We start from the raw sequence: 24,098 nt of genomic DNA, 5'->3' as shown, positions 1-24,098 counted from the left end.
GATGACCATTTTTATTTTACTGATGGAATACCTGATCTGAGTTTTTGAAACATCAATGTTCCAATGGAGCGTAACTTGACAGTGACTGGTACAAAATCATATTGGCTATATAGTGCTCTCTAGGAATACTTTTATGAAATTAATGAAAACACAGTGATTGTGTCCTTGAACATTGTATTCAAAGAGTTTATACTGACAGTTAGTGGAGAGTTGAGGCACAGAGAAATCTGACAGCAGGATCCTTATATTGACTTCATTCATGGCTTACGGGAGAAGTGGCTGCCATTTAGACCTGAGGCTCTCACTCCAGAGTCATCCCACAGTGAGGGAGGAGCTGGCCTGCCAGCATGTGTTGGTGTCATGCCTGCTTCATGCTGAGAGAACAGCATCACTGCTAATTCAAACAATAGAGATGATTACCAAGGCGGTGGCTTGAGAAGCAATATATACCGACACCAGAGGGGAAAGGGCGATTTATTTAGAAGAGTTCACCGTCAAATCACTGGACAGGATAAACAACTCGTGGAGAAAATCAACACTTATTACAATCAAAGGGGGATCCACTGTAATTTGATGATTTCCCTAGGCACTCTCACTGTGATGTTGAACAAAACTCTCTCAAATATCTCCTACTGGATTAGCAACTGTGACTGTGAGAAAAAAATCCATCTTTTTGTTGTTGTTAATACCCCTTTTCACTTTTTACTGAATATATTTAAGCATAATACAGCGTATCTGATGTTAGTGAGGCACCAATTTAGCATTAATTTCTCTGGATGGAAATATGAGCCATATGTTTATGTTAGTAATGGCAACACTAGGCAATTGAACCATTTCTGAGCAAACTGATATATTTTCATCTAACAGGGAGAGGTCTGAGATCTTGTATTCACTCTTGAAGCATCAGCATCTTTCAGTACAGAGGCCACACAAGTTTTCTAATCTTATTTTATTTTATTTCTCTACTGGTCTGACTCTGATTAGAGGTTCAAATAAAATTGTGATTCTTCTATGTCTTGATTCTGTTAAAATATTCCTTGTCTCTCCCTGCACAGCAGCAACTGCAAGTAAAATTAATTGTTACAAAGTTGTGGCAGAGAAGCACTAGGGCTCTTTGAGGTGGCTATGATACTTGACTTCCAGATGGTTGAGGTTTTTCTTTTTTAATATATTCAACCTCACTTCATAAATACATTTTCACAAGGGAACAGAAATCCAGCAGAGAAGCACATCTTTCCAAATGCTCTCATATGCACGTAAACAGCTTCCATTTTGGAAGCCAGCAGGGGGCATGTAAAACAAAATGAGTAAAAAAAAAAAAATTGCACATAGAGTAATTTTAATCCATTCCATTTTTAAATACCACAATAAATTTAATTTCACAATAAATTAAATAGCCATATTCAGTTTACAAAATAGAATTACTTAGTGTGAAATCAGTATTTACAACAATATACATTATGTACATGACATTTCTCTCTGTTGACATACAACATGGAAGTAAAAGGACTTGACTTTCCAATGCGTGACTGACATGCTACAAGTGACACCATGGCCCATACGAGGAAACAATAGTGCAAAATCACCACAGGAACTTTGGAACAATGTCAATTTCATGAGATAAGACATTCTTTTAAATAATAAGAAAATAGCATTTTCTGTTTTCATGGCACCAATTCAGCATCTGAATTGAAGAGCCAGCTTTCCCTTAGGAAAAAAAAAATGCATCACTGGATCCTCTACTTCCTGAAACTTCACAGCCATTGGTACATTTTCACACATTTATCTTTTGGCTTAAATTTATGAAAATGGTGGGTGACAAATTCTGAATCAAAGGAAGACTAACTCTTTGAGAACAGCTGAAGTCACTTTCTCCCAATACCATCACCTTTTCTTTTTTGTAAATAGCTTAAAAGATGCAATTACGTAGACAGCAATTTTTTTTTTTTTTTGTAAATTTTCAGTAGAAAAAGAACTGATCTTATATTTGGTCACACACTGCATATGTACAAGTATACATGGAAAAATGACTTGGATTGCTCTGTCTAGGAAAAGTGCATATTTTATTCTACAGGAGACATTGTGTGTCTCCAGGTGCAACACATAGTGTTGTATGACATATTATTTTAGGGCCAGTTCAATGTCCTCCCAGTGATCTGGTAAAATTTTTGATTAAAAGGATGAAAGAACTTGCGCAATTTGGTAATGACAGAGGGGTCCACCTCCGGATGAATGCGCCCCTTGCTGCCCGCCAGGCACTTATTAAAGATAATATTAAACCGCAAGCAGTAAAACCCTCTGGTAGCATTGAAGTATAAATTGTATTGACTTATCCTTGGAGGAAGATTTAGGAACTTCTCCACGAGTTGAAGTTCTGGCAGAGGTTCCGTGATGAGGCGATCTCCATCGACGACATGAAATTGCTCAATTGGAAAGTATTTCAGCCACCTTTCCAGATGTTTGGTGTAGATACTGGTTCTTACTGCCTTGTATTTTGTGTTCACTTCGCATGTGTTAGGGTCTATGGCCAGCTTCTCAAACTTGTAATAAGTTTTGTTCTTCCTCTCCTTCCCCTCTAGCACCTGAGTATAATCAGAAATAGCTCTTGTGGTTGGCTCCCTGACAATGATCAACAACTTGATGGATGAGTTCATTTTGTAAATCCTTTCTGGAACCTCCTCTGTGATAAAATATGCTGGGCTCTTTTCAATTGTGATTTGCTGTGGGTAGGAAAAAGGCATCTTTTTCCTATACCACTCAATGCCCTTACCATAATTCTCATCATTATCAAAAAAGTGGATTTCTTGAGAGGCTTTGACCACTGCCGGATGTAGGTTCAGCATTTCAAGCAGGGCCCTTGTGCCTCCTTTCCGCACCCCAATGATAATGGCCTTGGGGAGCTGCTGGACCAGGTCATGGAGGTGAACCTGATCCTTGGAAGCGTTGCCCTTCCGGAACTCATGTAGCAGGCCACGCTTAAACTGCAGGGCGCGGAGTGGGAATTCAGCCTGACTGCGGGCTCCACCCAGTCGACCTTCAATGGGGCAAATGGGTTGTAGCCTGCAAGCAAGACAGAGACATTTTAGGCTCTCTGCAACTAAATTCTTATTTTTCTGGTTCCCCATTCAGACCAAGACTTTAAATGCACAAATAAAGCCACTGGTTCCCAGCCTGGTGCAATCTATAATGAACATATGTTTGGGAAATTTTATTTTAAGCAACTGTGTATTAAATGGAGCACACATAATTGATGAGATTTTTTTATTAGTGCTCCTTAAAATTTTTTATTCACCAAGCACTTAATTGACTACGGCGTGTACTTCTGTTCTCAGTACAGGATAGACAAGTGACACCAGCCATACTAATAGCTTTTTAACAGCTCACCAGTTAAAATCATTAAGAAAAAGTGAAAGGCAGAAGATTATAATCTTCAACTGGGCTGGGAGGTGGAAGGGCAGCAGGGAGGCCATGTGTTTCACGTTTCCTGTGGTATTATTTTCCTGAAGCTCGGCAGCACTCATATGGCTCTTGAAACTCTTTGAGATATAATCTGAAAGGAGGTCCCAGTCTCTGCCCTGGACAGTTTGCATCATCAGCCTGCAAAATTCCAATCTTGGAACGTGCTGAGCTTTTCATTCTGAGACTCTTTGCTGTTGGCCTTGAGGATAGCCAGAAGAATACTATATTTCTTCTGCCTCTCTTTCTCTTTCTGTCTAAAGAGGTCAGGATTATGTTTCCACTTTGCTGAATATAGGATCAAACCCAACTGCCATCAGCAAGTGCTGTATATCACCTACCACACCTGGGACCAGGCATCAACAAGACCCTGACAGGGCCAGAAACCGCAAGCCCTCATTGCCAAGCCCATTAAAATCAGGAACTCAAGCTCATAAAAGAAGGAATGCAATAGATATAGCCAGAAAGGAGGATTTCCTCTTCAACATTATCCTGAACAGTGAACAACCATCTCTGCTTTTCTCAGGGAGAAAGATGTGGTAACAGTCACAATGATAGTAGACTACGGTGACTGTTGTTTAATTTGTCATGGCTAACATATATGGTTAGCAAATTGAGTTTCCTTTTAGGTATAGTCTGAAATGGAACTGAAGTTCATTATAATTTCCCTAAGTTGATCTGTGAGGGCATTTTAGCCTTCTCGGTAAAGGGAAATAATATCAGTCAAAAAAGCTATTAAACCAGTTCTTACACCTGAAGGCTTTCAGTTATCCTAATAATTTGGAGTATGTGTCTCCCTCTCTGTGGCAAAGAGGGTGTTGCTTTCTTTTCCTAAGAGATATTATTGCATCTTTCTTGATTTCTGAGATGAGAAACAACCTCAAGATCATGCCAAGTGATATGGTTTGGCTCTGTGTCCGCACTCAAATCTCATTCTGAATTGTAATCCCCACATATTGGAAGAGGGGCTTGCTTGGTGGGAGGTAACTGGATTATGGGGGTGGATTTCCCCATTGTTTTCATGATAGTAAGATCTCACAATATTTACTGGTTTAAAACTGTGTCGCACCTCCCTCTACAAGCTCTCTCTCATTCCTGCCACCATGTAAGAGGAGCTTTGCTTCTCCTTTTCCTTCTGCCATGATTGTAAGTTTTCTGAGGCTTCCCCAGCCATGCAGAACTGTGAGTCTATTAAACCTTTTTTCTTTATAAATTACCCAGTCTCAGGTATGTCTTTATAGCAGTGTGAAAATGGACTGATACACCCAGCCTGTTCCACAACATTGAAAAGCATGGTCTTGGTCTGTGCTCCGTTTAAACAGCTATCATAGTGCTTAAGGAGAAACGTATATTACTTTTCATAATGCTTAAATGCATATTACTTTTCACAATGTTTCCTTTTTATGGTTTTTAAAAGAATTCATGTTCATTGTGGAAAGTATGAAAATATAGACAACTTTTTTTTTTCTTTTTTTTGAGTCAGAGTCTTGCTCTGTCTCCCAGGCTGGAGTGCAGTGGCGTAATCTTGGCTCACTATAACCTCTGCTTCCTGGGTTCAAGAGATTCTCCTGCCAATCACTTTTTGGCGTTTTGGCTAAGATCAAGTGGAGATTCTCCTGGTTCAGCTTCCTGAGTAGCTGGGATTACAGATATACACGCTACCACATCCAGCTAAGTTTTGTATTTTTAGTAGAGACGAGGCTTCACCATGTTGGCTAGACTGGTCTTGAACTCTTAACCTCGTGATCCTCCCACCTCAGCCTCACAAAGTGCTGAGATTACAGGCCTGAACCATTGCACCTGGCCTAGACAACTTTTAAAAAACAGGGTTAAACCCAGTTAATAGTTTAGAGAAACATGAATTTTTAAAATAAATTTGTTAATGAGATTAATGTACTAGGGCTTTAAATGGAAGATATAAAATTATCAATAGATACATAGGCAAAGATGCTTTCAATTGTGACATTGATTGGGATATTACAAATTCATCTTTCAGCTCTTCTTGGGTTATGGTTGAGAATTAAGCTCTAATTCCATAAGGCATCTACTGATGGATTTCTGCCCTAAGCCAATAGAATGACTTGGAAGAATTGAAGAAATAGTCACTCAAATTCTTTTCTGTAGGATGTAATTCTCTCATAGTACCCAGGCTGAGAGTGGCTGACAAAGATAGTCTCTGCTTTGGTTGAGGTAAAATGGAATTTCCTTACTTATAGAAAGGGTTATTTTCCTTCTTGACTTCCTTCCTCTTTCCACCTTCCACCCTGGGAGATCATACCCTGCAGAACAGTCGCTTTTGGACTCCCTAACTCAAGATGGGATGTGAAAATATAAGAAAATATCACATTCTTTCCCACTTCCAAAAGCGTAGATTCTGAGTATGGATCCCAGACTGAAAATCATACAAGATTAGGATCAGAAGGGATGGTAGAAGTAACTTCTGCCTCCCTCCCAGAAAGCAGCGTCTTCAGTTGCTGGAAGGTGGGCCTAAACAAGCCTATGTTAACCTCAGACATAATCTTCTCAAAGTCTCAAGTGACAGGCTTTTAGAAAGCCCACCAAACAATTCAATTCCAAATAAAAGTTATCGCCTTAGAGACTAGAGACAGAATTAAAAAATGAAAAGAATCATCAACTAAATAATAACACATTAGTGATCATTAGATCAATTACTAAGAAAAGGTAAATGGGAGCTAACTAAAGGTCAACTGGGAAGAGCTGGATATAAAAGGTAGAACAATGGCACCACCTCAAGGCTTCTCATTAACCATCGAGTGTTACTCTAGCAAACTACTGGAAATCAGTGATAAGCTCTGATTACATTTTCTGGGTAGGTAACAACTAGTGAATCAGACATTTACTGAGGAATTTTGATTTGAGAAGCATCAATAGTTCACTTTACCAGTCAAAATGACACCAACTGAAGGAAAACAAGGATCACTGCTATATTATTTCTAAATATCTAAGCGATAAGGTCTATAGATTAGCTTAAATTTCAGAAGGAAAAGAAAACTGCAAGGAAGATATTTTCAAGTTTGTATGTGTTTTCACTGACTGTGAGAATTGAACTTATGGAAAACACATTTCAGTCTTTCCAGTGCAAGAATTAATTTTAAAGGGCTGGCTGGGCACAGTGGCTCATGCCTGTAATCCCAACACTTTGGGAGACCGAGGCAGGTGGGTATTCTGAGGTAAGGAGTTTGAAACCAGCCTGGGCAACATGGTGAAATGCTGTCTCTACTAATAATATTAGCCATGTGTATGGGTGCATGCCTATAATCCCAGTTCCTTTGGAGGCTGAAGCAGGAGAATCGCTTGAACCTGGGAGGTGGAGGTTACAGTGAGCCAAGATTGCACCATTATACTCTAGCCTGGGCAACAAGGGGGAAACTCTGTTTCAAAAAAATTTCTATGTAAAGGGCAAAAAAAGGAAGCTTCACACTTCTCTGTCCTTGCCCATTAGACTAGACATAGAACACACCAGAAACATTTAATGTGAAGCCAGCTGATGTTGCTGCAACCTCTGCAAGTCCAATACCTCTCAAGTGTTTGCCTATTTAGAGCTAAACCCTAGCACTGTAATTTTCTCTCCATGGATTTCCCATTGCTTTCTGAGTAGTTATTCTGAGCAACAGCCTTCTTGTCTGATACGCTGAGCCCCTGAAAACCAGAGCTAATTAACATGGTTAAAACTCCCCATGCCTGCAGCCATCTTTCCAGGGCAATAGATTGCAAACTTGATGAGCTCCTTTAGAGGCTCATACATAATTTTAATGCTCCTAGTAGCACATTAAGTGTCCACTCATAAATTTCAAAATGAAGATACATAGATACATCATCACTGTTTTGCTACAGCTAGAGGTCAACACCAGATGCACACAGACTACACTGAGCTCTAGTAAATGACATTTTTACTGTACACAGCTTTATTCCTTCCCTGAAAACAAGTGTCAATGACCATGGAATACAAATGGATCTTGACAAAACACCTTGGTTTGAGCAACTTGGATCTCTTTCTTTTAAAGGCTCAATAAATCAAAATCAATACTGCAGAAAAGCATGTTTCCTGGGAATTTCGAGGGAGAAAAACAAGTGGATAGACTTAAAATTATGTCCTAAACAAGTTTAAATCAAGACTTACAGTCACAGGGGTATAGGCATGTATTTAAGTACCCACCTATCCAAGCTCCCAACTCTGGCGACTAGATACAGGAGACTCCCAACGGCGAGGCTTCCCAGCACCAGGAGCTTCTGTCTCAGCCACGCCTGCTGTTTGAATAGCATGGCCCTCCATCAACCTTCAGGACTGCTGCAGCCTGTGATAGAAGGACTCATCAGCAGTCATCTCTTAGAAGTTCTGTTAGTTGTCACAGAGCTAAGCAGAGGTGGAAGACAGGTGATAAGTGACACTGCACAAAGAGCAGATCCCATACCAACTCAGACAATTGTCATGATGTAACAGCTATTTAGCAAAACTTACCTTTCTTTTCCTGGCCCATTTTATAAGATGAAATAGCAACTCTAGGGGGAAAGATACTAACTAGACAGAACCTGTTAGATAATTGTCAAAGTAAATTAAAATGCATATAACATATAGTATATATGTGTGTGTGTGTGTGTGTATATATATATATATACACACACACAATGATTCAAAGAATATGGATAAAATGAGCAACTTGGTGGGGCACAGTAGCTCACACCTGTAATCCCAGTACTTTGGAAGGCTGAGGTGGGTGGATCACCTGAGGTCAGGAATTTGAGACCAGTCTGGCCGACATGGTGAAACCCCATCTATACTAAAAATGCAAAAATTAGCCAGGCACAGTGGCGGGCACCTGCAATCCCAGCTACTCGGGAGGCTGAGGCAGGAGAATCACCTGAACCTGAGAGGCGAAGGTTGCAGTGAGCCAAGATCGCACCACTGCACTCCAGCCTGGTGACAGAGTAAGACCCTGTCTCAAAGAAAACAACAACAACAAAAGAGCAACTTGAGGCTTAGCAGCAGGGCAACCATAAACTGAAGGCTCCGCTTCGGAATAACAAGATGAATTTGAAATCCCAGTTCATAAGTTATCATTTTGAGCATAGCAATGACATGTTTTAATTACATATTTTTTGTTTTGTTTTAGCTGTGAGCAGAAGAAGGGGTTGAAATCAAAGTGATACTTACTGAGGTTATCAGTGGTAACTATCAGGATTCACATGCTTGAGGACAATGGCCTTGGGGAACCTGATGTTTCCCTCCATGTCTTCTGCCCTGTCCTGGGGTCCTAAACATGTTCAGACTAGATGCTTTTGCTATGTGACCTCCCCTGACTGTCAATGAATTTAGACAGGTTTGGTGACATTGGTCTCACTCTTAGATCATGAAAGAAGCTTACCTGGAACACTGTTCTCTTATACCCGAAATAAGGCCAGCTGAAGAGTGTAGGGCTTTACTAGTACTGTTATTAAATTTTGGGGGAAAATGCAAGCTCCCAATTCAGCCTTTCTTATTAAAAATAAATTCAATCCCCCTTTCAAGATAAGATTGTTTGTCTCTTATTGAAACTCAAAATAGATAGTAATGAGTCATGGTTAGAAATTGTTTTGCTGCAATGGTATCTTTGTATGGCTATGGGAAGATTTTCTTTGTGCAAAAGGGATATACTAGGATTGATTGATTAATCTATTCATTCATTCATCAAGAAATCACTGAGCACCGAAAGCATTTTCAACTATTATACTAGGTTTATAGGAGATTTCAAAACAGATCCCCAAAGAGTTTTAGTCCTTAGAAAACCGATAATGTGATTAGGGAATCATGAAGCAACCAAAGAACATTACCCAATTCATGATAATGTATGAGTAAGCGTTGGGAAAAGAAAATTAAGGAAAAGGTCAGAGAATGTGGGCATGGTAAATATTTTTGTGTGTGCGTGAATTGGTGAGGAGACAATAGGAGGGCATCATAAGAGGGAGAGATAAGAGCAGCATTCATCCAACACACAGTTGACAAATACTTATGGAATATGTCTCATGTGCTAGATTCTGTATTGGGTACTATGGAGAATAGTGGCCAATTAAACAGACATGTTCTTCCCTGTTGGAGTCCACAGTCTAGTGGAGAAGACAGGTATCAAGCCTACATACAGGATTAATGCATACTTACAAATCGTATTAAGTATGACAAAAGAAGTTTACAGGATTTAATGAGAAAGAGTAGTAGGAAGAACCTAGTTAGTCCTTCCTGAAGAAATAACACTTGGCTGACACCTGGAGGAGGAGCAAGGAGACACGAGCGAGCAGAGGAACCAGCACGCATGAGGGACTGAGGAGGGAAATGCGCAGCTTGTTTAAGAAGCGAGGGCTTTAAAAAAAAAAAAAAAGAAGTGAAGGAAGGCAGGTGTGGCTGGACAAAGCCAGAGGGAAAGACAGAAAAGGCTAAGAGCAAAAGCAGAGAGAGAGCAAAGACAGGTATTTGCAGGGAGGGGGCTGGGTGAGCCTGTGGTTTTGATGTAGCAGGGCTTGCCTTGTGTGTAGATAAAATGGGGAAGAGAAAGAGAGCGAGGTTTCTTGAGACGTACTGTGCAGCAAGGACATTGTCCAGGCGGTATTTCAGGATATTCTCAAAAACTCTATGAAGTAGATGGAGTTATTTGCATTTCATAGGTCAAGTGAAGCTCACGATTTTCTCCAATTTGCCTGTGATCATACAACTGACAGATAATGTGAAGGTAAAGACAGTTACCTATGTAATGTGATTCAGAGCTTCTTTGAAAGAACCAATCTCCTATCTACAGGTTGATGTCTGAAGTCCTCAGTTAGGCCCACATGCTTTGGGCTCTGATCCTTGTTGAAATGCAAATACTGCAGCAAGCTGCAGAACAGGGTGGCAGAAAGAAAACTGTTCAAGCCCCCCAATTAAATTCTCCCCTTAGTAGCTTTATGGTTTTGAGGTTGGATTCTCTGGGGTTTCCTTTTCTTATCTACAATATGAGGACCACCTTTGGCCTCCCCACTCCATAGTGCTGTAGTCAGAATGAAATGAAGTTTCTACAATGACACAGCTATATAAAGGTTTATTAGCTTGCAGACTAATGCAAAGGATTATGTCATTTGTATCTTAGCATGAATGAATTTAGTGTGCATTCATAGATGAGTAGTGTGAGGGAATATAGCTTCTCTGTGGCTAGGCTGCAAAGGGAAGGGATGGAAAAAATAAAAGAAAAATGTGCTTGCCTCATGGCCTTTACAAGTGTCTCCAGCCTCAAAACAGGAGACCAATTCAGAGGGAAGCTAGGGAAGTTATTTACCTTCTCCACTATTTAAATATAGTGCCCACACCCTCCTGCTTAAAACTATGCTGCACAATGCTACATCCACTTTCATGAGCTCCTTGGTTCATCTGTCTGTTTTTAGGTTCAGTCCACCCATTCTTTAGGGTCTGGGCTATATCACAGTTCCTCTGGGAAGCCTTCTCCAGCTTCCAGTCTAGGATAGCCCCCCACCTCCACTAACTCTTGTTCTTACAGTCAGAACTGCAGTCAGGCATTTCATTGTGCATAAAGCGTTTGATTAGTGTTAGCCGCTTCTTTGGTGTGTATTATCACCATCTCCTAGAAATGGGCTAAACCTACTGACTGACTGAGAAGCACTAGAAAGCTTACAGAAAGGCACTAAGCCTAGAATCTGCTTTGCTACACAGACCAATGATTCTTTATGGCAAGTTTGCAGAACCTTTAAAAAACACACACTTGCTACCACCCTCAGATATTCTAATTCAACAGGTGTGCATTAATCTTGTGTTTATAAAACTAGAATAGGCTGGGCATGGTGGCTCACACCTGTAATCCCAGCACTTTGGGAGGCTGAGGTGGGTGGATGTCCTGAGGTGAGGAGTTAGACCAGCCTGGACAATATGGTGAAACCCTGTCTTTACAAAAATACAAAAATTAGCTGGGCCTGATGGCAGGTGCCTATAATCCCAGCTGCTCGGGAGGCAGAGGCAGGAGAATCACTTGAACCCAGGAGGTGGAGGCTGTAGTGAGCTGAGATCACACCACTCCACTTCAGCCTGAGCAACAGAGCAAGACTCTGTCTCAAACAATAACAACAACAAAACAAAACAAACTAGAACAAAGTTATAAAGCTTATTGCTTTCTACTGTCTTTTGTAACTTCAGTCACCAACGTCAGTAAAAATGATTTCTCCTTAATTTCTTCTTGCTTTGCCCTGTGCAGGCACTTAGTTTCTCCCTTATCCCTTAACATTTGGGTATGCTCTCCTTGCTCATTTTCTATGGCACAGTATGGTATGATTAATCTTCCTAATATAAGTTGTTTTGTCCTTTATCTATTTTTGGTTGTTCACTGGATCAAGCTCAATTTCTTCCTCTTGAAAGTCTATGCCCTTCCTTCTGAGGTCCCAGTGTGGGCAGTCAGCTTCTCTCCCTCTTATTAAGTCACTCACACCAGCCTCTGTGCCTGCCAGGTCGGCCCCTGCACTGTTCCCCATATGCCTTTTCTCTTACCTCTGTGCAATCATCAGCTTCCTTGCTGGCCTGGGATATCTTTCCTATGTCTCCTTCTTCAAGACTTCTAGATCCTACTGGTACCTTCCTAGGAAGTGATCCTGATCTTGGTGGATGTGGAGTTTAGGGGAAAAAAATCCCAATACACATTTCACTGGTGGGTAGGCATGGGTCATGTCCATTGTATAAATAATTACAGGACCAAAGGATAATAGCTGGGCTCAGGAATAAAACTTAGAAGGCTTTTGCATGTAGGGTTGAGTGAAGCTATAAAACGACCTCATAGTTAATTTGTTCAAGTTTAGCAGACAGGAAAAAGAAGAAAAAAATGACAGAGTGTGAAGCCTGTTGAGGAAGTAGTGCAAGATTTAGAAGACTATGACAACAAAACTATCAGCATCCAGTTGCAATGCACATGTCATCTGGTATATACTAGGCTACTAAACCTAACTCTTCCTTTATGATAAACCCAGTTATTACAATAGAGGTTTTGTTCTGTGGGATCAGATGCTACAGCCAGTCTAACTTCTCTGTGCCTGAGATGCCTTAAATATGCCCACTGAAGTTTTTCTCTCATCAGGAGACCTGATTTCTCCCGTGTTTTGTTTGCAGGGCTGGCCTGGCTCCCTACACTGCCTCCTTCTGGTTATGGAAGGCCCAGTATGCACTCCAAGGTGCCTTCTGTCTACAGGTATTGATCGACTTACGACCTATGCAATTTACGACCATTTGACTTTAAGACCACAATCGCTAACCACGACTGCTCCGCGTCTGGCAGCGTAAACGTTGCCTAGCTGGGCGTACGACAGTGCGGACCAGCTTCCGGCAGCACTACCATTTCCACATGCACCATTTCAACTGTTATCCCAGACTCGGTACAGCAATTTGTGTTTTGTGTCTCGGATATTTTTCATCAAACCCCTCCCAAGATGTCTACCAAGAGGAAATTGTCTTTGTCTACACCTCAGCCTGCCAAGAAGGAAAGAAAGGCCATCGATCTCAACACGAAAATGAAGGTAAATAAACAGCACGAAGGAGGAAAGAAAGTGAATGTGATCGCACGTGATACAAAGTTATCACACTCGACTGGTCGACGATTTTGAAAGATAAAGAATTCGTGAAGCTGTGAAAGGTTCTGCACCCATGCGATCAACAGTTATAACAAAGCAACGAAGTGGGCCCATCCACGAAATGGAGAAATTGCTATATATTTGGATGGAAGATCAAATTCAAAAACGGACACCATTAAGTCTTTCTACTGTGCAGATGAAGGCAAGAAGTCTATTTCAGACTCTGAAGGAGCATGCTGGAGAAGATTACAGTCAAGAATTTGTAGCAAGCACTGGCTGGTTCCAGAGATTCAAGAAAAGATTCCAAATGCATAGTGTTCGAGTGACTGGAGAAGCAGTGAGTGCAGATGATGAAGGAGCACATAAGTTTGTTGATAGTCTGGATGAATTAATTACAGATGAGGGATATCTAGCAGAACAGATTTTCAATGTTGATGAAACTGGATTATTTTGGAAACGGATGCCAGCACGCACTTATATTCACAAAGAGGCCAAAAGCATGCCGGGATTTAAAGCATTTAAGGATAGGCTAACTCTGCTGCTTGGCAGGAACATCGCAGGGTTTAAGCTGAAGCCGTTCTTAATTTATCACTCAGACAACCCGCGTGCATTCAAGAATGTTAACAAACACACATTGCCCGTCTACTTTCGTTCTCAAGGTAAAGCATGGATGACACAAGGATTGTTTGAAGACTGGTTTATGAACTGTTTTATTCCTCAAGTTCGAGAATATTGTTTGGAGAAAGATATTCCTTTCAAGATTTTATTGCTACTTGATAATGCGCCTGGACACCCATCACATCTAGGCAATCTCCATCCAGATGTAAAATTTGTTTTTCTTCCGCCAAACACGACTCCACTCATCCAGCATATGGGCCAAGGTTCGATTGCTACATTAAAGGCCAACTATCTCCGAACCACCTTCACTCAAGCAATATCCACTATAGATGCTGACTCAGAACTAACATTGTGGCATTTTTGGAAACACTAAAGCATTTTGATGTGTATCAAGAATATTGCTACCGCCTGGGAGGCTGTGATGATAAAGTGCATGAATGGCATCTGGAAAAATTGTGTTAAGTGCCATGTTAATGATTTTGACGGATTTGACAGTGAACATGAACTTGAAACGATTCGGGAAAAAATAGTAAAACTCGCTAAAGACCTTTCTTTGGAGTGTGAAATGGAAGATGTCGAAGAGTTGCTAGACAAAGAGAACTTACAAATCAAGAGCTAATCAAACTGGAAGAAGAAAGAGTGGCAGAAGAAGAAAGAAGAGAAGCAGAGAAAGAAGAGGAGGAGCCAGAAAGAAAGTTCACCACTAAGGGATTATCAGACAGTTTATCTTTACTGAATAAACTTCTTACACATTTCGAAGCAACGGACCCAAACATCGAATGATTTGCAAGGATTGAACGGATGGTGCATGATGTGTTTCGTCCGTATCGTGAAATTTATGAAGAAAAAAAGAAACATACAATTCAGGCAAAGCTCACCAAGTTTATGAAAAAACCAACTCTGGTAACCCCAACTGCTGCCTCAGATGACGACATCAACGATCCGCAGCCAAGCACCAGCGGCCAATAAAATGTTTCGTACATGTTTATATATTTTGATATGTTTTGCAATTGGGAAAATGTTTCCTATGGTATTTTTTACACCTGTATTTTGTATTTTTGTATGTTTTGCAAATATTAAACCAGTTGTACTGGTAATGCAGTGTTTTACTTAAACCTGACGAATGTAAAAATAAGAAACAAAATGGTGTAGAGATGATATAAATGGCATAAAACAAAGAAAATTATGATATTTAACAATAATGAAAGAAAATTATGATAAAATATGACTTAAAGATTTTTATAACATCATTTCACAGTACTGTACATATAGCCTACTCAACTTGCGATCAAATCATGTTACGACCGGTCTGTCGGAACCAATCGTGGTCGTAAGTCGAGCACTAGTTATACTGTAATACTGAGAAGAACTAATATTCTCACTGAAAATCTCAACTAATGTGAGTGAGCCACTTATGGTGAAGTAGAAAAACCACTGGATTGGGAGTCAAAAGACTCTGGGTGACATTTTGGTTTGGTTTTATAATAAAAAATTTCTGAATTTTGTTTTCCTCATCCATAAAATTATAATAATGTCTATCTCACAGGGCTCTTATGATGTGAACACTGAGTAAAACAGTAGGATGGAACTTTGTGAAGGTTTGTGCATTGTATAAAAATGAAGCATAATTAATAGCTTCAGGAGGCAGAATATTGCAATGCATTTTAAAGAGAAAAAGAATGAAATAAATGCAGTTCTCATAAATAGTATAATTGAATTATGAAAAAGTATTTTTAAGTATAAATCACTTTTAATGGAAATTCTTGTTAAGAATTAGAATACTAATGCTACAAGTTTTGTTCAAAATAAGATGGTGCATGCATACACACACATGCACAGACACACACACATAAATACATATACAAAGTCAGTATTTCTCATGTTGAGCTGAAATCTCTTGGAATTTTTGAAAAATGAGGAGGCCAAGTCAGAAGTTTCTAATGAAGCTCCCTAGCAGACAGTGAAATCTCATTCTGTTTTGTAATCAGTCTCAGACTATGTGCTAAGTGACAATGTCATAGCAGCTCTGAATAAACCTGCCCCAGGGAAAACCAAAGATATCTGGTTAATTTAACTTTGAAAATGCCTCTTTGGCTATATATAAAATTATAAAGCATTTGAATTTGCCAGGATGGTAGGGTTAAAAGCTGGAGGTTGTTGCTTTTAGTCTAGGAATATAAGACAAAGAAAAGCCACACCATTCTGTCCTTATGGACAATGCTGTTAAACTGGGTAGAATGTTAACTGCTTCACCAACCCCCAAATCCCGTCCCTTAGCTATGACAGCTTTAAACATTTTAATAATCTTTCATCAAATCAGTTATACTGGTAATGGGAAATTTATATAAAACTAAAGTTTTATTTTGAAGTTTATCATTGGTTTTTATATAAAAAATGGTTGAAGACCTACAGTGACATTAAAGCCCTCCACCATCTCCAGTTTTTAATTTCTCAGCGTCTTTCATTTTGCCTGCCAAGAGCAGCGCAATTAGTTTCTTCAGACTCCAAAACTTTAACAGACACGGTATCCTGGCTGAACAAAGCAAAGTATCTAAATAATATAGTACGTGGCCAGAAACGACAAATTGTAGAGACATCTGGCTGTTTCTCTAAAGCAGCGCTAAGCAAAGAAAGAAATCATTCCCCAGATGAAACAAACAAATAAGGAGATTCAAAAATGATAATAATAAAGATGTGTTCAAGTGCTGCTCAAAGAGTTGTAGACATGGTTACCACAAACCCTTGGTACCAGTAAAAATAGTAAGAGGAACAATAGCAGCAAAGTTCATTAAAAATTACTGAACTTATATAGCGGAATTATTTCAAGGAAATCATAACCCTCTTTTGAGTATTAGCTCATTTATCCTGGGCAACAGCCTTATGAGGTGGACAGGAACTACATTTATTGAACACTAAGCTCTGTGTTACTTTCTTTTATATTTACTATCTCATATGATACCATAGGCCTCTGTAATATTATCTTTTTTTTTTTTTTAATGGAAACTGAGCAGAGACATGAGCAGATTTTTTACCCAAGGGCTGCGTCTGGTTAATGCAGACGGAATATTTAAATTCACAATTATCTGACCCCAAAGAACATGATCCCATATCCCATGATTATAGCACTAGTCATAGAACTTTGGATACTTACATGGGAAACTTTAAAAAACTAATTTCAATAGTTTTCACTAATTTCAGGTGCTTATATGTTATCTTGTTATATGGATAAGTCATCTAGTGGTGATTTACACTTACATGGGAGACTTTTTAAAAAATAATTTCAATAGTTCTGGGGGTACAGGTGGTTATATGTTGTCTTGTTATATGGGTAAGTCCTCTAGTAGTGATTTCTGAGATTTTAATGCATTTGTCACCCGAGCAGGGCACACTGCACCCAATATGTAGTCTTTTATCCCTCACCCCTCTCCCAACCTTCCCCAACCCAGTCCCCAAAGTCCATTCTATCACTTCTATGCCTTTGTGTCTTCATAATTTAGCTTCTGCAAGATTCTTAATAAATATTTGTTCATTGATTGAGAGCAGACAAAAACCACTTAACTCCACCCAAATTATTTGACATTGAACCTTGAGTTAGAGGATGGGGAGATTAAAAAAAAACGAAGAGGAAAAATGTTTCCATAAAAGGGCAGGTAAAAGAGACCATTTAGGTGGTTTGAACCTGATGAAAGCAGAGAGAAAATACTAATAAATAATGATAGTAGCAATTATAATGAAAGTTAATATTTTCTTAATTTACTAAGGGTTTTTCATATTCACTAAGCCACTTATAATTTAAATTGACCAGAATCATGGATCCCACTTTTTCTCCCCATAACTCAAGAAATTTCTCTTAGAAAGACTTATAGTAGATGGTCAAAATACCATTGGGATTGGCTGCCACTTGTCACAGACTCAGATTCTTATGTGCTGGTGTTTGTAAGATCTTGATTAAATCTGTCCTTTGACCTCTCATTATCACCCAATCCCTACCCACCTCTTTCCACAGCACGTCCTCTCAATATCTCAGTAAACGGCTCCTTACCCATGCCAAAAACCTTGGAAGTTGTCATTCTTGGCTCCACCCTCTCCCCATGTCCAATCAGCCAGTAAGAATCTACCTCCAGTACTGTTCGAATCCACCCAATTGCTGCCATCACTTGTGACTGCCTTGGTTCAGGCCAGTGTCTCTTTTAGACTACTTATGAGCTCCCAAGTGGTCTTCCCACTATTAGTTTTGTTCCTGCCTCAATTTATTCTCCATACTGATGCCAGAGTAATCTTTCCCAGTGGATCGTCTCCAGGCTTAATACCCTTTAATGCATGCCTATCATCCACAAGACCCTTTATTTCCCTCCACTGTAATTCCACATACCCCCCACCAAGGCCTACATATACAAACTGCAATACACAGAACAACTTGCAGTTCTTTTGAATAGGCCATGGTCAGTTTTGCTTCAGGGTCTTTCTTCATAAGATTTCCATTGCTTGAAAATACTCCCTCTGTGCTCCATTTATCAGATCTGTCAAATAGGATACCAATAATCTGCCCCACAGCACTGCTGTGAGGAGTAAATGGGCAGGTGTTGCTTGATTCATAGCATAAATGCTAGACATGTCAGTTGATGCTTCCTTTCGTTCTCAGGCCTTGGTTTAATACCTATGTTTTAGATCTTAAGTTCTCTTCCAAGATCTTAGGTTCCTTGGAAAAGTCTTTCTTGATCACTTAGGGCTGGTTTAGATGTTCTTCCCTATATGCACCACAGCACTCTCTACTTAATTCTATTTAAGCCATATTGTAATTGTCTGTTTACTTGTGTGTAACTCTAACTAGATTAAATTCTGTGAGATTAAGAAGTATGTATTTTGTATTGAATTATCTCCAGCATTTATGGTCATTGATAACTCAGTAAATGATTGCTGAATAATCCAATCAGGTGAAATGAACTTTGAATATCCTAAGATTATGGCCTCTGGATACCACATCTCTTTAGTTACTGCTCCTTTGTCTTTGTATACTACTTAGCAGGTTTGCCAAGTGCTGTCTGTGTATAAGTGACGTTAGTTTTTCTACCTTTTATTTTGAAAAAAATTGAATACTCATATATCCTTTGCTTAGATTCACTGATTGTTAATGTTTTGCCATATTTATCTGTCTCTATAGAAGCACATATTATTTTTATGGAGCCATTAAAAATAAGTGGCAGATCTCAACACTGTAGCATGTTAGAAGCCCTCACCTGACACCCACACATTGCCCTGTGATAAAAGTGGGGAGGTGGGCATTCTTGTCTCAAAGCCTAGGGAGGTGAAATGACCTGCTCAAAGCTTCACACTACTTAGTCTGGAGTTATAAATAATTATATTAGGGCTTTCTACATTGCACCACTCTGCCTCTCTATGAAGTTCATGTAAAGTTGAAAATATTGCAGATTTTATTGGTAGAAACAGATGTAGCCCTCATCTTTGTATAAACTTTCAACCTGCAAATTCTGAGTTGGGTGTTTTTTTTTTTTTAAAAAACCTTTGGCAAAGTGGTGAAAAAAAAATACTCTTAGGAGATTCTTGTCCTGTCTCCTATTATACTTTTCTCAATTCCTCTAAAGAAAGGAAAAAAATTGAAAAAGCTCTTTCTATATTTTAACACAAATGGTAGAGGCATGTGGTGATGCCCATCCACTGGCATGCTACAGCTGGCTCCTACTTTGCAAGCCAGTTGTTAAAGTCATTATTGAAAATTAAAATTTTATCATATAGATTTATAATTAAACAGATTAAAGCAAAGGTAATAAATTTGAAAAACTCCTTATTTCCTAATTATCTTACTCCATTTTCCTATTATCTATGGTGTCAAGGTTAAGTCTGTTGCATCTGTACAGTAGAATACTACACATCTCTTCCCGATTTCACATTTAGTGAATTCATCTTGGTAGCTTCAAATTTCATATTCAATCCATTCATGTTGGTAGCTTACAATTGGCCAGGAAGAATTTATGCACTAGAAATAGACAAATACCACAAACCACACCCTGTTTTCCAAAAACTAGCTGTTAAGTATTTACCAGGACACCACTATTATGCCCCATTCATTTTTCTTTTGCACATTCAATAATCAAGTATTTCCCAAGTTCCCATCAAATGTGCAGTATGTTGCCAAGTACTCACAAAAAAACGGGGGGCCTCCCTCTCCATTCTGCCTTTTTCCAGAGGCCTGTTTTCATTTCTGAGACCACTATGATCCTTTTCTTTTCTTTCTTCTCAGCTTTTTTGCTTCTCAATATACCCTGCCACTGACTATGTTCTTTAAATAAAAAAACCTAAAAAGAAAAGGCTGCCAAGATATTATTCTTAAGTAACATTGCTAGCAAAAGTATAGCTAAACATCTTAGAAAATTGTATAATATTTAACAAATCTATAAAATAATATATAATTAGCGTGTAGGCAAAATGATACTAAAAGTTTCCCCTTCTTAGGCTTGCTAACATTTTCTTAAATTGCAGTATTAAAATTAGCATATTTAACATGCTTCAAACTTTTTTCTTTTAATTAACAGAGGCACCTTTCTTCTCTGAATCTCTGATCTTCCTTTCAGAACCAGAAGTTCTCCGCCAAATTTCAACTCTAAGATAACCACTTATTGCCAGTCATCAACAAATAGTTATATGAGGACCTACCATGCATCAGGAACCGCAGATGCCAGAAATAATATGAACAACAGACACAGACTCTACCTCATTACTTTTGTAGTTTTCCAGTGTTCAACTCTTAATATACGTCTAAAGAAACTGCATCATCTGTTGAACACAGATCTTAGATCCTTTCGGGTGAGTTCAGGCACATTCAGGGTGGTGTGGCTGCAGACTCAGATTCTCTTAGATTGCCAGTGAAGTAAGAATCCCTCCAAAGGCAGGATCTGCTGCACTTCAGAATCTCACCTCCCGGCTCTAAAATCCCCCTTGAAGAGTCCTTGCCTCCTACCCAAGCAGCCACAATCAAACTACTCTCCAAAAAGCACAACTCTTCCTTCCACAAGACTCTTCTTCACTGGGTATGTTTAGACCAGGCATTACTAAAGTAGCTACTTGTGGTGAGGCACGAGCTGGTACCTGTACATTTACATGGGGCTCTCTACTCAGAAAGGCCCTATGTTTGATTTAATGCTCTGTTATCACTGTCTTAGAATTCTCTGAATTTTCATTTTGCACTGGGCCCCACAAATTATGTACCTGATTCTGCAGCCAGACATTTTGGTCTCTGAGAATAGATTACTTGTGTGGGGGCTGTGGCTCTTCACAGTGGCACCTCCTTTCTTCTTCAGACACTGAGCTTTAGGAGACAGACACTGTCTTAACCCCATCACACAGGAACATGACCCTTCACATATTTTTACAGAGCTGGGATTTTCTCTCTCTTTTATTTCTCCCTCTCAGTTCTGTGGTCTTCCATGAGGCTCATCTCTTCCTTGGGTACCTAACACTGAAAATGGTGTCTGCCTTCGAGAACGTGGTAGCTCTCCACAAAGCCTTAGAGTTCTAAGCACAATAACCATAGCAGAGTATGTGCCACACAGGTGGTGCTGTGAGATACACACACACATGCCTTCAGAAGAAAGGGTTTCATCACAATAGATTAGTAGGGGAAATCCTGTGAGGTGAAGAGGACAGTATCTATCAAATAGGTAAGAAAATGCAGAAACTTGAGGACATCTGCTCCTTCTGTGGGGCAGGAAATTATGTCTCCATTTCATGTTCCCTTCAAGGTAAAAACAAAAGAGGAAGATCAAACTATGTTACCCTGCTGCTCTGTGACTCTGTGTAAACCACTTAAACCCTTGATCTTCTGTTTCTTCATCCTAGAAACAAAGGCCTGAGAAGGGATGAGGTCAGCAGTCCCTCTGGGCCTAAAACTCTCTTATTCTAGGGAAAAAAATGAATGTTCTTAAAATGAGAGATTAATGCATAAGGAAGTAAAGACAACTACATTGTGGGGGGAAATTAGTGCCTGAGGTAAATTTTAATATTTAATGTCTTAATAGGCCCCAGTTTTAAACAGTTCTGACCTCTTTAAAGATGGCTGCACCACATCAGACTCCCTATTACTGGGAGAAACAATCCTCTTGTCCTAAGACATACAATTTCTTAGAAAAGATACTGACACTTAAGAAAGATTCTACTGATGAGCTTTCAATTTGCCCTGCTGTCAGGGAGCCCATAGAAATCACATTTTGAAAAAATTAACCTAGGGCAGCTGAGGGAACTTGTCATAAAGGATTCGTTTTCCTTCTATTATAATGATCACATAAGAGAGCTGTAATGAGAAAGAAACAAATGAAGAGGGGCACAGGAACAGGGCACAGAAAGTGGTGTTGTGCATGTGTCAAGTCAAATGTGGAGATGGGGTAGAGATTAAGAGAAAACGGACACCATTTGTTAGTAGATTAAGCAGAACGTGTATCAGTCAGGATGCTCATAATTGCTCTATCAAATGGCTAAGGAAAATGTTCAGCTCTTTGTTTCTTGAGTTAACCACGAAGGGTCAATGTTAGAAATGAAAAAGGTTGATAAATTATACAGAACTGCAGAGTTGAATACTGCTCTGTGCTTATCTTCCCTGGAGTTATGGCGGGGTAGCTTTGAGCAGATTCCAAATTTTCATATGGATTCTCTATCTCTTCCCTCCATTCAGCTTTCCATATCAGGCATACATTATTTATCACAGCTCCCATTATTGTGCTAGTTTGAGTAGTCCTCTGGCTCTCTGTCTGCTGGAGGATACTCATTTTGCATTTGTAATTACCAAACTTAAAAGGAGCCGGTTAATTCTGCTTCTTCTCAGGGGTCTCATTTAGTAGAATAATGTCTTAAGAAAAAATACGGGAACTGAATTTTATTTGGGGCTGGAATCCCAATTACTCTTAATCCCAGTATCTCACTGGTATATGTAACTAATGTTTATAGAAGGGATAAACTAATGTTTATCCACTCCTCCCCAAAATTTCTTTTCACTGAATTAAACCGTTGTTAGTTTAGTAAATTTGACCTACTAGTAAGTTCAGAAGCAGAATCTTTCCTTCTTTAATCTTGTATTTATGTAGAAAAGTGTGACTTGGAGAGGTAACAATTATATAGTTAATTAAATTAATATACATGGTCCAAACATCATTCTAGTGATTTAGGCTCCTGCAGTTAAAGAGTTCCAGTAAACTGGATTAAGCTCTTCCCTCTGCTCCATGTAGCAAACATCAGTTTATAGTAATATTAGTTCTACTTGTCATATCCATTAATAGATAAAAGTATTTATTTTTAAATCAAGGGTTGTATTCACTACCAGACAGAAAGCCAACTTTTAAATTTTATTTACCTGAAGTTTTGTTTTTGTTTTTAATGAAGACCAAAGAAATAATGCAAATATATATATATATATATATATATAGCTTTTAATGCCATAAATATATTAGAAGTATGATGGTTTTTCTCTAATCATCAAGCTTCATTTCATTGTAGTTTTTATCATCGTCTCTTTGCAGTGATTTTTTTTCTCCGTTTTAATTTCCATAATACTATGCTATATATTTCTTTTGTAATGACTGATGATGTATGCTGATTTTTAATATTAAATATTTTCTGTGAAGAATTAAACCATTAGCAGACTGTGCAGAAATCTGAAAGTATCAAATTACCAAGTTAGATCTAGAAATTTAACATGTTTAATATAAAATTTTAGCAAATTTGTATAAAAGTACAACCTCCTGAAAACTTCAGAGACGGATAACCTACTGTCCACTTAATAAACATAAACACACAGTTTTCAAAATACTACTCTCCATTTCTATAGCTCTTTTCAGTTTTTACAGCACTAGTTTAAACATTTTATTGGACTTTTACAACAAAAATATAAGGGACACAAGACTATTTTATTCTCCCTTCTATAGATGAGGAAGCCAAGACATCATTAAGGCGTGGTACCCAGGGCTACCTAGTTAATAACTGGCACAGTTCAAAATACAGTCTAGCTGTATTTACCGTCAGTGTTTGTGCTAGGTATATTAATCCTCTTTCTATGAAGATTTGTCATTATTTCGTTCTAGGACGGGATATGCATTCATTGGTGCAAATCTAATCCTTGAGCAGTACAGGCATACCTTGGCGATGTGGATTTGGTTCCAGAGCACCATAATAAAGCAAAAATGGCAGTAAAGTGAGTCTCACAAATCATTTGGTTTCCCAAGCATATAAAAGTTACATTTATATTATATTGTAACCTATTAAGTGTGCAAGAGAATTATGTTTAAAAAATGTACATACCTTAATTTTAAAATATTTTATTGCTAAAAAAATGCTAAAGATCAAGTGAGCCTTCGGTGAGTTATAATCTTTTTGCTGGTGGAGGGTCTTGCCTTGATGTTGATGGCTGCTGACCAGGGTGGTGGCTGATCAAAGTT

The 24,098-nt window shown here is 39.0% G+C and overlaps 1 protein-coding gene across 2 annotated transcripts in view; it reads right to left on the bottom strand.

The window, feature by feature from the left end:
• Nucleotides 1-447: 447 nt before the first annotated feature.
• The window catches only part of HS3ST5 (heparan sulfate-glucosamine 3-sulfotransferase 5), a 179,095-nt gene continuing 155,444 nt past the window's right edge, over nt 448-24,098 (bottom strand). For both annotated transcript variants that reach the window (XM_032274982.1, XM_032274981.1), the window contains exons 3-4: nt 7,634-7,772; nt 448-3,060 (exon numbers count right to left, since the gene is read on the bottom strand). In XM_032274982.1, the coding sequence (XP_032130873.1) occupies nt 2,127-3,060; nt 7,634-7,740 (1,041 nt within the window). In that variant the 5' untranslated portion in view covers nt 7,741-7,772 and the 3' untranslated portion in view covers nt 448-2,126. The remainder of the gene's footprint in view (nt 3,061-7,633; nt 7,773-24,098) is intronic.

The sequence above is a fragment of the Sapajus apella genome, unplaced genomic scaffold (assembly GCF_009761245.1).
Source record: "Sapajus apella isolate SASKATOON/1434 unplaced genomic scaffold, GSC_monkey_1.0 scaffold6, whole genome shotgun sequence".
Taxonomy (NCBI): domain Eukaryota; kingdom Metazoa; phylum Chordata; class Mammalia; order Primates; family Cebidae; genus Sapajus; species Sapajus apella.
This window is presented reverse-complemented; position numbering and strand designations above follow the sequence as displayed.